This window comes from Scyliorhinus canicula, chromosome 11 (assembly GCF_902713615.1).
Source record: "Scyliorhinus canicula chromosome 11, sScyCan1.1, whole genome shotgun sequence".
NCBI lineage: Eukaryota > Metazoa > Chordata > Chondrichthyes > Carcharhiniformes > Scyliorhinidae > Scyliorhinus > Scyliorhinus canicula.
This window is the reverse complement of record NC_052156.1, coordinates 19,924,095-19,938,133: the sequence shown is the minus strand read 5'-3', so window position 1 is coordinate 19,938,133 and position 14,039 is coordinate 19,924,095. Positions and strand designations below refer to the sequence as shown.

General features: G+C 45.6%; 1 protein-coding gene across 7 annotated transcripts in view; it reads right to left on the bottom strand.

Moving 5' to 3' along the window:
• Window positions 1-14,039, bottom strand: part of lhfpl4a (LHFPL tetraspan subfamily member 4a) — a 227,839-nt gene that overhangs the window by 47,101 nt on the left and 166,699 nt on the right. For all 7 annotated transcript variants that reach the window (XM_038812442.1, XM_038812441.1, XM_038812443.1 and 4 more), the window contains exon 2: window positions 6,254-6,490. In XM_038812442.1, coding sequence (XP_038668370.1) covers window positions 6,254-6,490 — 237 coding nt within the window. The remainder of the gene's footprint in view (window positions 1-6,253; window positions 6,491-14,039) is intronic.

Sequence of the window (14,039 nt, the reverse complement as noted above, 5' to 3'; positions counted from 1 at the left end):
TTCCAAATATATCCATTCTGTAGGAGACAATGGGGCAATGTTGCAATACTGTAAATCTGATTTCTATTTCCATTAAGTCTGGCCACTTCCTATTACCCATTTTACACTACTGCACAAAGTTAACATTTACCTCACTACATTGTTGATGTTTAATTAAGCGGTTCTTCCAAAGACCCAGATTTTATCACTTGAATTTCTGCAGGGCTCTCTGATTGTTGCAGTAACACTGAGAAAGTTACCGTGGGCAGCACGGTAGCACTGTGGTTAGAACAGTTGCTTCACAGCTCCAGGGTCCCAGGTTCGATTCCCGGCTTGGGTCACGGTCTGTGCGGAGCCTGCACGTTCTCTCCGTGACTGCATGGGTTTCCTCCGGGTGCTCCGGTTTCCTCCCACAGTCCAAAGATGTGCAGGTTAGGTGGACTGGCCATGCTAAATTGCCCTTAGTGTCCAAGAAAATGGTTAGGTGGGCTTACGGGATAGGTTGGAGATGAGGGAATAGGATAGAGGTAGGGCCTTAGGTAGGGTGCTCTTTCCAAGGGCTGGTGCAGACTCGATGGGCCAAATGGCCTCCTTCTGCACTGTAAATTCTATGAAAGACTGGAATTTTCAGGGCCTTCAGCTAAAGTTTGAACCCTAGTGGAGGGGTCAATAACCATGGGGCAAAGTTTTAAGGTAAATGGGCAAGCGATTTAGAGGCGATTTGAGGAAAATCTTTTTCACGCAGAGGCTGGTGAGAATCTGGAACTCACTGCGAGAACCCTCACAGAATTTAAGAAGCATTTAAATGAGCACATGAAATGCCATAGCATACAAGGCTACGGATCGAGCGCTGGACAATGGGATTAGAATAGATAGGGGCTTGATGGCTGGCGCAGACATGATGGGCCAAAGAGCCTCTTTCCGTCCTATCATAACTCTATGGCGGGATTCTCCCTTGCCTGACGCCGAAATCGTATTCGGCAATCGGGCAGAGAATCCCCATTTGTGACTGAATTGGGGATCGACGCCATTTTTCAGATACTCGGCCCTCTCCAAATCGGCATCATTGAGGCGCGCGTCGCACGCCGTTGTGATGGCATCAGCATGTCACTTTGAGGCCCTCCCCGATCCTCCGCCCCGATGGGCCGAGTTCCCGACCGCGCGGGTCGCGTGTGGTTTGAGGTTTCATAAACCCGCGTGGCAGCTGCGGACTGTGTCCAGCACTGTCAGAGCTGAGCGGGAGCCGTGCTGCTGGCAGTAGGGGGTCTCAGCGAGGGCTGGGGGGACTGGTGGGGGGCGTTCAGGGAGTGGCGAGGGGATGTCCAGGGGGGTACTATTTGGCCGGCCGGCACTCTGTTGTATGGCGCGACCGCTGCAGGTCGTCGCCGTGCGCATGTGCGGCCGGACCCAGCAATTCTCCAGCCATTTATGTCGGGAATGCCGGGAGATTCACAGGGCATGGCTGCTAGCCCTGCACTGGGCGGAGCATCGGTGCCGGGGCGGCGCCGACTTTTTCATTGTAAAACTAGCCACTTCCTCAAAATCGGAGAATCCAGCCCAATGACTCTTCTGAAATTCAACACCTTTTAAATTTTATTTAAATTCAATGTAAAAAGATGTCTGGGCGGGCGGGGTGCTTGGCATCCACATGTGCTGACTGCATCAGAAACAAATGTAATGATAAGTTTAATTGATTGGCTCCTGCACAGATCATTGACGATTGCAGGGAGAACTTAAACCCTTCCCAGATTAAAGAAAGAATTGCATTTGCATAAGGGCAGGATTTAATTAAATGGGAGCAAAGGCCCATAGCGAGGGCGTTTAGCTGCGTGTTTCCCGGTACTCGCAGTGGCGAGAAACACAATGCTATAAAACGGCACCTGAGGTAGATAGGAGGCCTCAGCGGGAAACGCATAGCCGAGGCTTCATAGTCCCGTTTTGTGCACCGAGGAACTCAGCTCGCTGGAATTCCTCAGTACAGCAAGAGCCCCCGAAGCGACCCCCCACCCCACCAAGCCACAACCCACTATCTCAACACCCGCACAGGGCATCCCAGCTCAATCACCACCGTGCAACAAATACCAGCTTGGCATCTTGGCAGTGCCAACCTGGCAGTGCTACCTGTGCTCCTTGGCAGTGCCCAGGTGGCACCAGCAGTGCCAAGGTATCACCATGCCCAAAGTGCATGCACCTGGGGGCCTCCAATCCCTTGGGAGATCCCCACGAGTGCCGTTCCGTCTGGTCCCCATTTGAGGAGACTAGCACTGAACAACACTCGCCCAAGATTTGGGAGGCAAAGGGGATATATCCCAATGCCTCGGATAACTCTGAACATTAAAGTGAAACTGGTTATCTTATTTTAATATGCAGATTTGCGAAAAAGTGATCCTGCCCACCCCATGGACAACATCTCACGAGATTGCGAGGCATTGCGAGCCGGGTAGATACCGGAAGCGGGTCTCTTGACTTCTATTGGCATGCTGTGCAACATGGGCTGCTTTTCAGGCACAGTGTGGGCGTTCGATCGCACCCATAATATTTTCCTAGACCTCAGGACCCTCCAAAGCACTTTACAGCCAATTGATTAATTATAAAATGAAGTCAATATTGTAAATGTATGAAACACCACAGGCTTATTTGTGGACAGCAAAGCTCCCACAAACAGCAATGGGATAATGATGAGATTATACATTTTTCTCAATGATGTTGACTGAGGGATAAATATATGGGCCAGGACACCGTGGAGAAGTCCCCTGTTTCCCTTAAAAGGGCATGTTCTTCAAAGTGTCTTGCCATGAATGAACTCCTCTCTCTTTTCAAATTAGGGTGTGTGAAATTGGTCTCATTAGCAGTGTGGAATGGGTGAGAAATCAGAAGCCTGATCATACCTCAACCTCTTTTCTTTCTGTTGAAATCTATGGGAAAGAAGTGTAGGCACTACGTAAAAGGAAGGCTGTGATTCACTATGGCTTGTTTGTGTTACTAATAAAACCACCCCGTGAAATTAAATGAGAGCCAAACTTCAAATTGCCATAATTAAGAGGTACTATCATCAACTGAAGACATCAGCAATTGCATGAAACTTTTTAAGATAAATAGAAATTTTCTGAAGTACAGGAATAGAGAATGATAGAGCTCAGGTAATCTGATAACTACAACAGGTACGTGATCCAAAATCCGGGTGTCCCTAAACGTGTCATTCTTCTGCTGGGAGATCTGGGCGCCACTCCTGGAACAGACGAAAATGCAGGAATGAAGAGGCCATTCTCGGGATGATCCGAGCCAACTGAATGGGTGAGAGTTCTGCAAACACAGGGGCTTAGCTGGTGCTTCACTTTGCGAAGCACTCAATAAGTAAGTCTAGGTTCAATTGCCAGTAAAGCATTGCAATAAGAACATAAGAACTAGGAGCAGGAGTAGGCTATCTGGCCCCTCGAGCCTGCTCCATCATTCAATGAGATCATGGCTGACCTTTTTTGGACTCAGCTCCACTTTCCGGCCCGAACACCATAACCCTTGAAATGATACAACTGGCCTCAGGATCCCTGACTACAGAACGTTAGTTCAACCCGAGTTCTCATCCGTGCCTCGGATACATGCATGTGTTCCCATTAAATTCTTCCTGAGGGACCAATTGAATGTTTCTGCGGTGAGAAGCAAATATTTGATTGCTTTCTTATAAAATGAAAACCACACGAGGAGACAGAGCGAATAGGCTCACAAAGCAAATATAGTTTCCTTCTATATCAGTCTGCCCAGTGATGGTCCATCATTTCTCCAAAGCTCCAGGATCAGACTGTCACATTGGATTCTTAGTAATTAGCCGGGAATTGGTCAGACACATATATGCACGACCCATCATTGGGTAATCCAAAATCTGAGGCAATCCAAAACCCTCTCACTCCTGAAGTTCCTATTCTGTTGTAGGGACTGTTTGAGGGACACCTATCATCTAAGAGATTTTGCCTGGACAGTGTGTGTAAAGCCATTTCAGTCACAACCAACACTCTTCACATATGAATACCACCCCTTGTGCCATAATAATCAGGCTGATATCCCAGACGGGGTTATTTCCCATTCTAAACACCGGGTTACACAGGCCAATTTTAACACACTACTAGCCTGGCGTGGACCAGCCAGCACAGCACAGGTCAGGAATCAGAAGTGGAATTTTCCTGGCTCCAATTTAATCTACCCCTCTGAGCTCTTTCCGTTTTCTGCCCACTTTTCCTTTGTTCACTTCCCGGTACTGAGGTTCATATCCGTAAGAAGCCACACCAGAGGCTACAGAGATATTACTGGGCAGGTGGAGGAGGCACGTCTCTTGGGGCATGTGGACATTTAACAAAACCAGAGAATAAACTTGCGCACACCAGCTTGATATTAGATTGACAGGCACATGTACTGTTTAAACTGCTGTCACCAGGAGGTCCTCGCACCTTTTAACCCTTTAGCACACAAAACAGTAAAAAGCAGCGGTGGATTCCGCAAAAAGTCAGAAGGAACAATGGTCAATTCTGCCTTCAAAAGGAGTAGTTCCATTCGACCTAAGACTTTGCTGCCCAAACACCCAAAGGAGCCAATTTTGGACATGCCCAATTTGGGACTACCTTGGAGTCTGATGTGACTTTTGTCCAGACTTCAAGGCACAAAATGGCTCTGCAGTTGCACCATGTGATACAGCATGTGAACGTTTACCATTCTGGAAGCTCCCACTCTTCTTTAATCAAGTACAGGCATTAATCCGTTCATTTTAAATAGGTTAACACCACACTGAAACACCAAAAGGATGCACCTAAATAATTGTCATATGTTCATGTTCTAGTATCCCATAGTGGATTGTCAGAGCTAATGTAATTTCGACATCCAGCAATCACTATCCATCATTAGTAATTACAGACACAATCAACTGCTCACTATGGCCTCCCCATTACCGCTATCCACTCACACATTGGAAATATTGGTTTGTTCTGTGGGAGTGAAAGATGGTTTCACGTTCTGCCAGAACACTAACCCACACCAGTGAAAACAACAGAAGAAATAATGGATAATGGAGTCGGCTACAACTGGAGTCTAATTCTTGGATTTAAATAGTTTATATAAAGAAAAGAATGGGTAGCTAATCATGAATTGCAGGCCTGCCATCTACATCAATGGATTTGGGTGGTTTATATAAAAGAATAATGGATACCTGGGTGTGAGGTACATGTCTTTAATCTAAAGCAAGGCATACCCCTGATTGGTATAAAAGTATAATAGATAACTGGAGAGAGCTGTAGTTTATTCAAGGGATCCAGATAGTTGACATAGATAACTGGGAGCGAACTACAGTTCAGAGGCATTTCAGATTAATGTAAATCATTGAGCTCAGTTATACAAGAGAATAATGGGTATTTAGAAGTGAAGTTCAGGCTGTAATCTAATGGAAGGGTTTAGATGGTAAGTATATTGAGTCTTGTATCCTTGAGGAAAGCTGCCGGTGACATATAGTAGGATTATCTGATTTAGAGTAATATTAGGCTATTTAATTTGTGGTATTGGATTTTGTCACAAATCACAGGAGCAACTCGAACCGTTTAGATTTTACTGAAGCTGAGAATGGCAGCCTGGAAATGACTCCCTAATGCATGTTCTGTCTGAGACGTTTAGTATCAGGAGGCGTGTGCATCAGGAGGCGTGTGTGTTTGGCTCACTCCTGGGGCTATAGTGGCTGTCATTGCGGCTGTTGTTGTTGATGCTGCAGACCTTCCAACTCACCTTCATTTCAAAGGTGACACCCTAGATCTTGTGCAAGCACTCGCACGGTTAACAACAATACGCGCACTTGCTTCATTCCTTAGCTTCCTGGCGCACTGTCGGTCGGACCAAATGATGAAGGGAGTTGTGAAGAAGAGAGAGTTTGGGCGGCACTTTGTAGCTAGGCAGGGTTTTAATATTCATAGCGGGTTGGAAAGTCTGCAGTCGGTTGCTCCCCGCGTGTTACACACGATGACATTCACACAAGATAATGAACCATTGTGATTTTGCCAGTGCAAGTTTATGAAGAAAGGAATCTGGAACTGATTACAGGTCTATTCTGTGACCACTCTGTCATTCGAATGGTTGGGGGGAGGGTACTAACCCAAAAAGTTGCTTGTTGTTTTGGGCTGTGTATTTTTTGGCCTCCGGGCAGTAATACAACCTGCATATCTTGTTTGGGGGGGGGGGGGGGGGGTGGCTGGTGGAATGTAAATTGCCAATTTCAAGCATTTTTGCACAGAAAGTTCAAACCCACCTTTGTTCTCCACTTTAAGGTCTTCCTGAAGGAGTTCATTTTGTCGGTTCCCAAGTACGAACGCCAAGAAGGAGAGGATTAACGCGTCCAGAATCCCGATGATAGCCAGGATGTAGGTCCAGCGCACAGAACAGTTCCCCAGTGTGTATTTCCCTGTTTTGTTTCCACACATCCGTCTCACAGCTTCCGAGTCCCAGCCATCAGGAAATATCATGCAGCCCAGCACAAGGCAAACAGCTGAGGGAAGGATGGAGGGGAAGAAAGAGAGAGAGAGAGAGAGAGAGAGAAACAGGTCGTCAGGCAAATACTTTGAAAGAGATTCTTGTAGCAGAAAGCTTTCTCCATTATTAATAAAAGCGGTAGAGTGGAAGCATGCTTGGCACTTTAACAGTCCATGTCACTTCTGATGGGAATTCTTGAAATTGGCTGGGCCAGTGATGCTCAGAAGATGCAGAGAATTGCTAACATAAGCTTTTGGGAAACTATTATTTAATATATTGGAAATATTAATCAGAGTAAGTGAATGCCAATAGTCCTCCTCAGCCAAGATTGATTACTATTTACCTCAGCAGCTACAGGGCTTTTTCTTTGTGTTTCAGTTTTATTGGAAGATAGATTTAGAACAAGCAAGGCCCGTCAGCTTATCTTTTTTGGAATGTCAACCGTACCATCTTCCATCTAGCTGTTTTGTAATTAGATTCAGTGTTCTGTCATCAAACACCCTTCCTGGCAATGTGTTCTGGCTATGATTAGGTCTTATTATTCCCAGCCTCCTCCTGACCACACACACACACACGCTTACATCTATTTCTTGTTAACAACACCTACACACGGTGGGAAACACTACTTAACAAACAGATGCTCTCTATGAGTAAGAGCATATCGTCCGCTAAGGTAAAATCTCATGTGAGCTATAAAAGTTTTTTGCCAACTCGAAACTGGAGACGTGCAATTCCTGACCACCCCCCACCCCCTCCATCCCCCCCCCCCCCCCCCCCCCCCCCCCCCCCCCCCGTTTCTTGCCTGAAAGAAGGGACGGTTGGCCAGCTGAAAATTCGATGGGGTACCTTCTTGTCCATTTGCCCACCTGAATCAACTTGTAGGCAGGTCTTCAAATGGGTGACCACCACTCTTGCCCACTGAGGATGCGGGAATGTTCAAACACGCAAGAGGCCATTCGCCTGCACTTATGGTCAGGCCGGACTTGCATCTATGGAAGAGACACTGAAGCAGTTCCTGTCCATATGCAGCAAGATTTGGACAACATGGGCTGATAGGTAGCAAGTAACATTTGTGCCATACAAGTGCCTGACAATGACCATTTCTAACACAAGAGAATCTAACCATCTACTCTTGACATTCAATGGCATTGCTGAATTCCCCCCCACCGACAACATCCCGGGCACCCACCATTAACCAGAAACCAAATTGGATCAGCCAAATAAATCTGTGGCAACATGAGCAGGACAGAGGCTGGAGGTTCTGTATGAAGTAACTTGCCTCTGTCTGGACTTCACACATCCTGGTGGGAGAAATGGCCAAGTGTTGTGGGTGCCAGGCACACCAGTGATATCATGCCCATTTTGCCCCAAGATTGGGTGCGCAACTTTGTTTACCGTACCCCTGAGCATGCAGAGTATCTCATTCTTTCTTCCTGTGCTCATGAAATGAACATGAAATGAAAATCGCTTATTGTCACAAGTAGGCTTCAAATTAAGTTACTGTGAAAAGCCCCTAGTCGCCACCCGGCGCCTGTTCGGGGAGGCTGGTACGGCCTGGTGGTTAGAATTGTCATAATAGCCACTCTTGCATATTGAGATGCAGACAGGCAGTGATTGACACACAGGATAACCAATGAACACACACGACACAGAACAATCAATCATCAGACAGGACACCACCACTATAAAGCCCAAAGGGTATTAAGACTCTCTCTCACAGGACACAGCTACTGAGATAGTCACTGTGCACAAGCCAGTGAACATCATCACCACGTGGTAACGAGCTAGTCTGGTCAAGCCAGTAGGAGGTTATCTGTTTGGTTAATAGAGTGTCAACCCACAGCAGATTATGTACAGCAAGCAGCAAGTTCAATAAAACAGTGTTGGACCATCTCCTGTGTCGGAAGCCGGTTTCTCGTTTCATTGCATCCAGTTGCAGTCGATGTTAGACCAACACATATAACACATCAAGAATCAGCTAAGATTCCCTGCTGGCATTCTCAATGAGTCCAGCTTCTCCCTATAGGCTCTGTCGCCAATGGGGTTGCCCCTTTCTGAGAGTGTGAACAATTGGTCCACCAAACATTGCTGCTGATAACTTTGGGGAAACAGTCCTCATGGTGGCTCACACTTGCAGGGTACTCTTGGTATCATGGCCTACAGTTCTCACTTGAAATTGATCTGCATGTCTCTAAGGGCTGGTATTTCAAAGAACTCACCTTATTCTGGGTACACGTTAGTCTCTAAAATAGTGGAGATAGCTCTCAGGAAAATGCTCTACCTGTCCCAAGTTTTCACCCTTGTCCAGAACCCGACCCAAGGGATCTAATGATGCTCTTTTAGCCAAACTGTGCTTAGATGCCACTGACTTGCCGTAGCTTATTGGTTGAAACATATTGAGAAGGTCAACTGTTCTGTTAATTGTGTTATGGGCCAAGGCTTAGAAACTCCAAAGTGTATTATGAAGTTCACCTGACCTATAACCTTTATGTTGAATTCGGCTAGGATGAGTACAAAAGTCTTCACTTCAGGTGTGATTCATCAGACTTCCTGGACACTTTAATCAAAAAAAGGTTTAATATATATATATATATAAAAACACACAGCAAGAAGTTTTTTTTAATCAATTACAAACATAAAGACAACACAACAGCTACAGTAATCTATGTAGATAACACTTAATGAATTCCCTCTAAGCTGTTCCAATTCAATAACAAAATCCAATAAACCAAAACCCCTTTCAAGGACATGGCCCAGCATATTGTAATCTTGAATGGGACTGGTCCTTTCCCTGAGATTCTGATCCAGTTCCATCCAGCAGTTTCAAACTCCTTCCAGAAAACAACTATCTTTAAAATTACCAAGGCAGTTTGCCACTCCCACTGGAACAGCTTCTAAAATGAAAACAGAGAAAAACAGGGAAAACACTTCTGCAGTCCAAAGCAACCCAAACGAAAACTGAAACCAAAAAAAACCTCTCTCACCTGCCAGCCATAGCCCAGCTCCACCAACAAAATGACATCACTGAAGTCACATGATAAGAGACCAAGCCCTCTTAAAGAGACACTCACATGACAATTGAATTGTGGATTTTAAAGTGAAATAATCACCTTAATTTATACATTTGTTTCACTGTCTCCTCCATCTGTCTCCTGGGCTATGCAGACAGATAGCCTGCCTCCAGGCCTATGTCAAGCATCGTCATTGAGCCATCATCAGGGGATGCAAATGAGTGACACTTTACGATTGTTCCTCATCTCCCTGTGGGAAAAGGGACTGGTCACCTCTTCAACCTAAAGACAGAGCTGTGGTTGAAGTGTCATTGTGTGGAGAAACAGGCCACTCACTTCGAATCGGTGAAAACAGTCCCAGTTTTTAATCCTTTCCGTCGAGAGCAGAAAACCTGCATGCCAATGCAACTGTGATGGATTAAATGACAAACTCATTTTAGAGCTGGATTTCTATTTCATCTGTAATCAATGTGCTTTAAATGCTGCTGATGATGTAGGCTACTGTGAGCATGCAAATACAAGTGCTCTAAAGGTTGGTATGGTAATGGGTGGTTGACCATAGTGTCAAACTTTGGCGAGGCAGATTTCACCTGGTGTGCTTACTTCTGCTGTCAATCTCTACGCAGTTTAACACAGACTGTAGGAAAAAACAAGAGCAGCAGGCAGACAGATACGGACTATGTTTGGGAAACTCCTGCCAGCTCCAATCTGTTCTCACTCAAGCATGGAAATCCTCAGCGCAGTCGTTTATTCATGTGTTGATTCACACATTTTCAGACACTCTTGCTGCCGACTGCCACAATTTGCCTTGGCACAGTCTGAATATATAAACTGTGATTCCAAGTCCTGATTTCACCCTGATACATCCCGGTTTCCAATTCCTGTTACAAAATTCCCCCCCCCGCCACAGCCCTTCGTCACTGAGTGAATCATTTTGTTTTCCTGCCCTTGTTCCTCAACAGTTCTGTATGCAGAGTTGAGCATTTTCTTATTCTGAAATTGTACTCTATTGCCATTTATAATCGATTTTATTATAATCTTGTTTTATGGGTGATTTGCCAGCCCTCAAGAAAAAAGAAAGAATGCCTTTAATTTGTCCAGCTGTGAAGAAAACGTGCTTATATCAAATAGTCATTTGGTAGTGCAGACCTTGAGTAGTCTTTCATTCTCCATGGCAACACGCCACCAATCAGAATCTACTTGCCAACCAATCAGCACTATCTTCTCATGCAGTGTAAATTGTTGTTCCCCCGTTACTGTTGGTCATTTCTTGCGGGTTGCTGTGATGAGTGATTTCAACCGACATCAAGATGGCTGACATTCATTCACATTACGGTATTTATTCCAGATTCCAACCCCGGGGGGCGAGGAGACAGCGAGTAGGCAAAACTCTCCAAAGACATGACTCCCCCCCCCCCCCCCCAACCCTTGGCCAGACGTTGCCCTATTGACAAGGTATCTATGAACATCACCGTCAGAATTTAACAGCTGAAGATGACCCAGTCATAGAATCACAGAACCCTACAGTGTAGAAGGAAGCTATTTCGCCCATTGAACCTGCAAAATGCCTCAGAGTGCCCCATCCAGGCCCCTGCCCTATTCCCGTGACACCATAACCCCACCTAACCTTTTGGACACCACGGGGCAATTTAGCATGGCCTGTTCACTTAACATTCGCATCTTTGCGAACATGCACATCTTTGCGATCTACCTAACCTGCACATCAGTCAAAGGTTAACTACCTGAATAAAAGACCTTGATTACTAAGATGGCTCACCAGATGAGTTAACCTAATTATAATTGGAGTATGCAACCTGTTTGAATTCCTGGCAGTTTGAGGGAGTTCACATAAGCTTTGTGTGGCTTTAAGCACATACATTTCTCGGCAGAATGGAATTAGCAGTTGAGTGCCTACCTCTCCCTCACTCCCAAGCTTGGGCCCTGAATACTAATTTGACTTTGTCTCCACTCTGCAGTAGACAGAAATTTCTTAATCAAAGAATTCAACTCCACAACAGCGTCTCCAGGACAACAGAAAGATCAACTGCAGCTTTAAATCACCACAGCACCGAAAGCAAGACAACAGGATTCAGCCAGCAGTTACTCCAAGCTACGACTGTGAACTTCTGTTGTTTCTGATGGACTGTAATTTGACCAAATCATATCCTCCCCTACCCTGTAACCTGCATTTGTGTGTGTGAACTTTTACCGTATGTGCGCGTGGGCATAGTTTTGTTACTTTTACACCATTTGGTTTTGATATAATAAACTTAACCTTTTTCTTTATTAAACTCAATTAAATCTGTCTGCCTTGTTATTTTATGATCACAGAATGTAAGCGATTAAGTGCACACTAAATTAATAAAGATATCTTTATCTTTTAAGAAAAAGACATTGTGGTCCATAACACGATAAGGCATAGGAGCAGAATTAGGCCACTCGGTCCATCGAATCTGCTCCGCCATTCAATCATGGCTGATATTGTTCTCACCCCCATACCCCCTGATCCCCTTATTAATCAAGAACCTACCTATCTCTGTATTAAAGACATTCGGTGATTTGGCCTCCACAGCCATCTGTGGCAAAAAGTTCCACAGATTCACCACCTTCTGGCTGAAGAAGTTCCTCCTCATCGCTGTTTTAAAGGATCGTCCCTTCAGTCTGAGATTGTGTCCTCTGGTTCTAGTTTTTCCTACAAGTGGAAACATCCTATCCACGAGCACTCTATCCTGACCTCGCAGTATCCTGTAAACAAAGAGTGAGGAAGGTGGGGAGCTCCTGGATTCCCCCTTCACCTGGTCTTAACTCAATGCTTTTCATGATGACCAATGTCTCAAGGAGGAGTGCAGGGTTCTCGGGTTGAGGAGGTCACTAAGAATTTGCCCCATTTATTTGACCTTGTATATTTCGAGTTTCTCCTCTCCCATTAAAGTTCTTCACAGTCTTCTCTTTCATGCCCTGCATTTCCAAACGTCATTTCCCAAAGCACCATCTCCATCAGGCCAGGAATGTTAGAAATTGGCAAGGAGAGAGATCATTCTACTGTACTACATTAATAGAACAGGAAATATCCATTCTGTAGTGAGGAAAGGAACTCAGAGTGTCCCAAAACACTTCACAACCTTAATTTAGTAACTTATATAATGAAGAAAATACAGTAGCCAATTTACACATATCAACTAATCATAACAAAATAAATGGCCAAATGCTTTATCACTGTCACTGGAGGGGCAAATGTTGGTTAGGAAATTGAAAGAGCCCAGCTTGAAAGCTTTGGAGGATAAATTTAAATTGCCAGCAGGGAATGGTTTTAGGTATTTGCAGGTGCGAGACTTCCTGAGAAAACAGGTGCCAGCCTTTCCGCTGCTGCCACGGGGGATACAGGATAGAGTAGTTTCCAGTACCTGGGTGGGAGAGGGGAAGGTATCGGATATTTACCAAGAGCTTTCAGAGGCGGAGAAAACCCCGGTGGAGGAGCTTAAGGGCAAGTGGGAGGATGAGCTAGGAGGAGAGATAGAGGCGGGTCTATGGGCGGATGCCCGAAGCAGGGTTAATACCTCCTCATTGTGCGCCAGGCTTAGCCTGATACAATTTAAGGTAGTCCACCGGGCACACATGACAGTGGCTAGGATGAGCAGTTTTTTCGGGGTAGAGGATAGGTGTGCGAGGTGCGCGGGAAGCCCAGCAAATCATGTCCACATGTTTTGGGCATGCCCGAAGCTTAGAGAGTTTTGGCAGGGTTTTGCTAAGGCGATGTCCATGGTGCTAAAAACATGGGTGGTGCCGAGTCCGGAGTGATCTTTGGAGTGTCGGAAGATCCGGGAGTTCAGGGGGAGAAAGAGGCCGACGTCCTGGCCTTTGCCTCCCTGGTAGCCCGGAGACGGATCTTATTAATGTGGAGGGACTTGAAGCCCCCGAGTGTAGAGACCTGGGTTAGTGGCATGGCTGGGTTTCTCAGTCTCCAGAAAATAAAGTTCACCTTAAATGGGTCAATGTTAGGGTTCACCCGGAGGTGGCAGCCGTTCGTCGACTTTCTCGGGGAAAATGAAAATGTCAGCAGATGCAGTATTCCAAAGGAGGCGGGGGGGGGGGGGGGGGGGGGGGGGGGTGGGGGGGGCGGATTGTTGTTGTATGGTTGAGGTGTGTGAAGATTGGGCTGGGGGGGGAAATGTTTACTTTACCATGTTGATGTCATTGTTTATGTTACTGTTATAAAAATTTTCAAGTACCTCAATAAAATATTATTTAAAAAACAGGAAATTGGAAGTCTTCTGCTCTTCTTCAAATCATACGCTGAAAAGGACCTATATGTCCTTGGTTTAACATTTCATCTGATCACTGGCACCTCCAACAATGCAGAGCTTCCTCAATATTACTTTGACGTGTCAGCCTGGATTATGTGCACAGGTAGAGCATGAACCAAAAGCATTTGACTCGGAGTGCCGGCACTGATCGGAGATTAAGTAGAAACAGGCTAAGATGCCTGAAGACGGAGTGGCCTGGATTACAACGTGGTGGTTGTAATACAGTGATTGCAACGATGGTTAATAATAA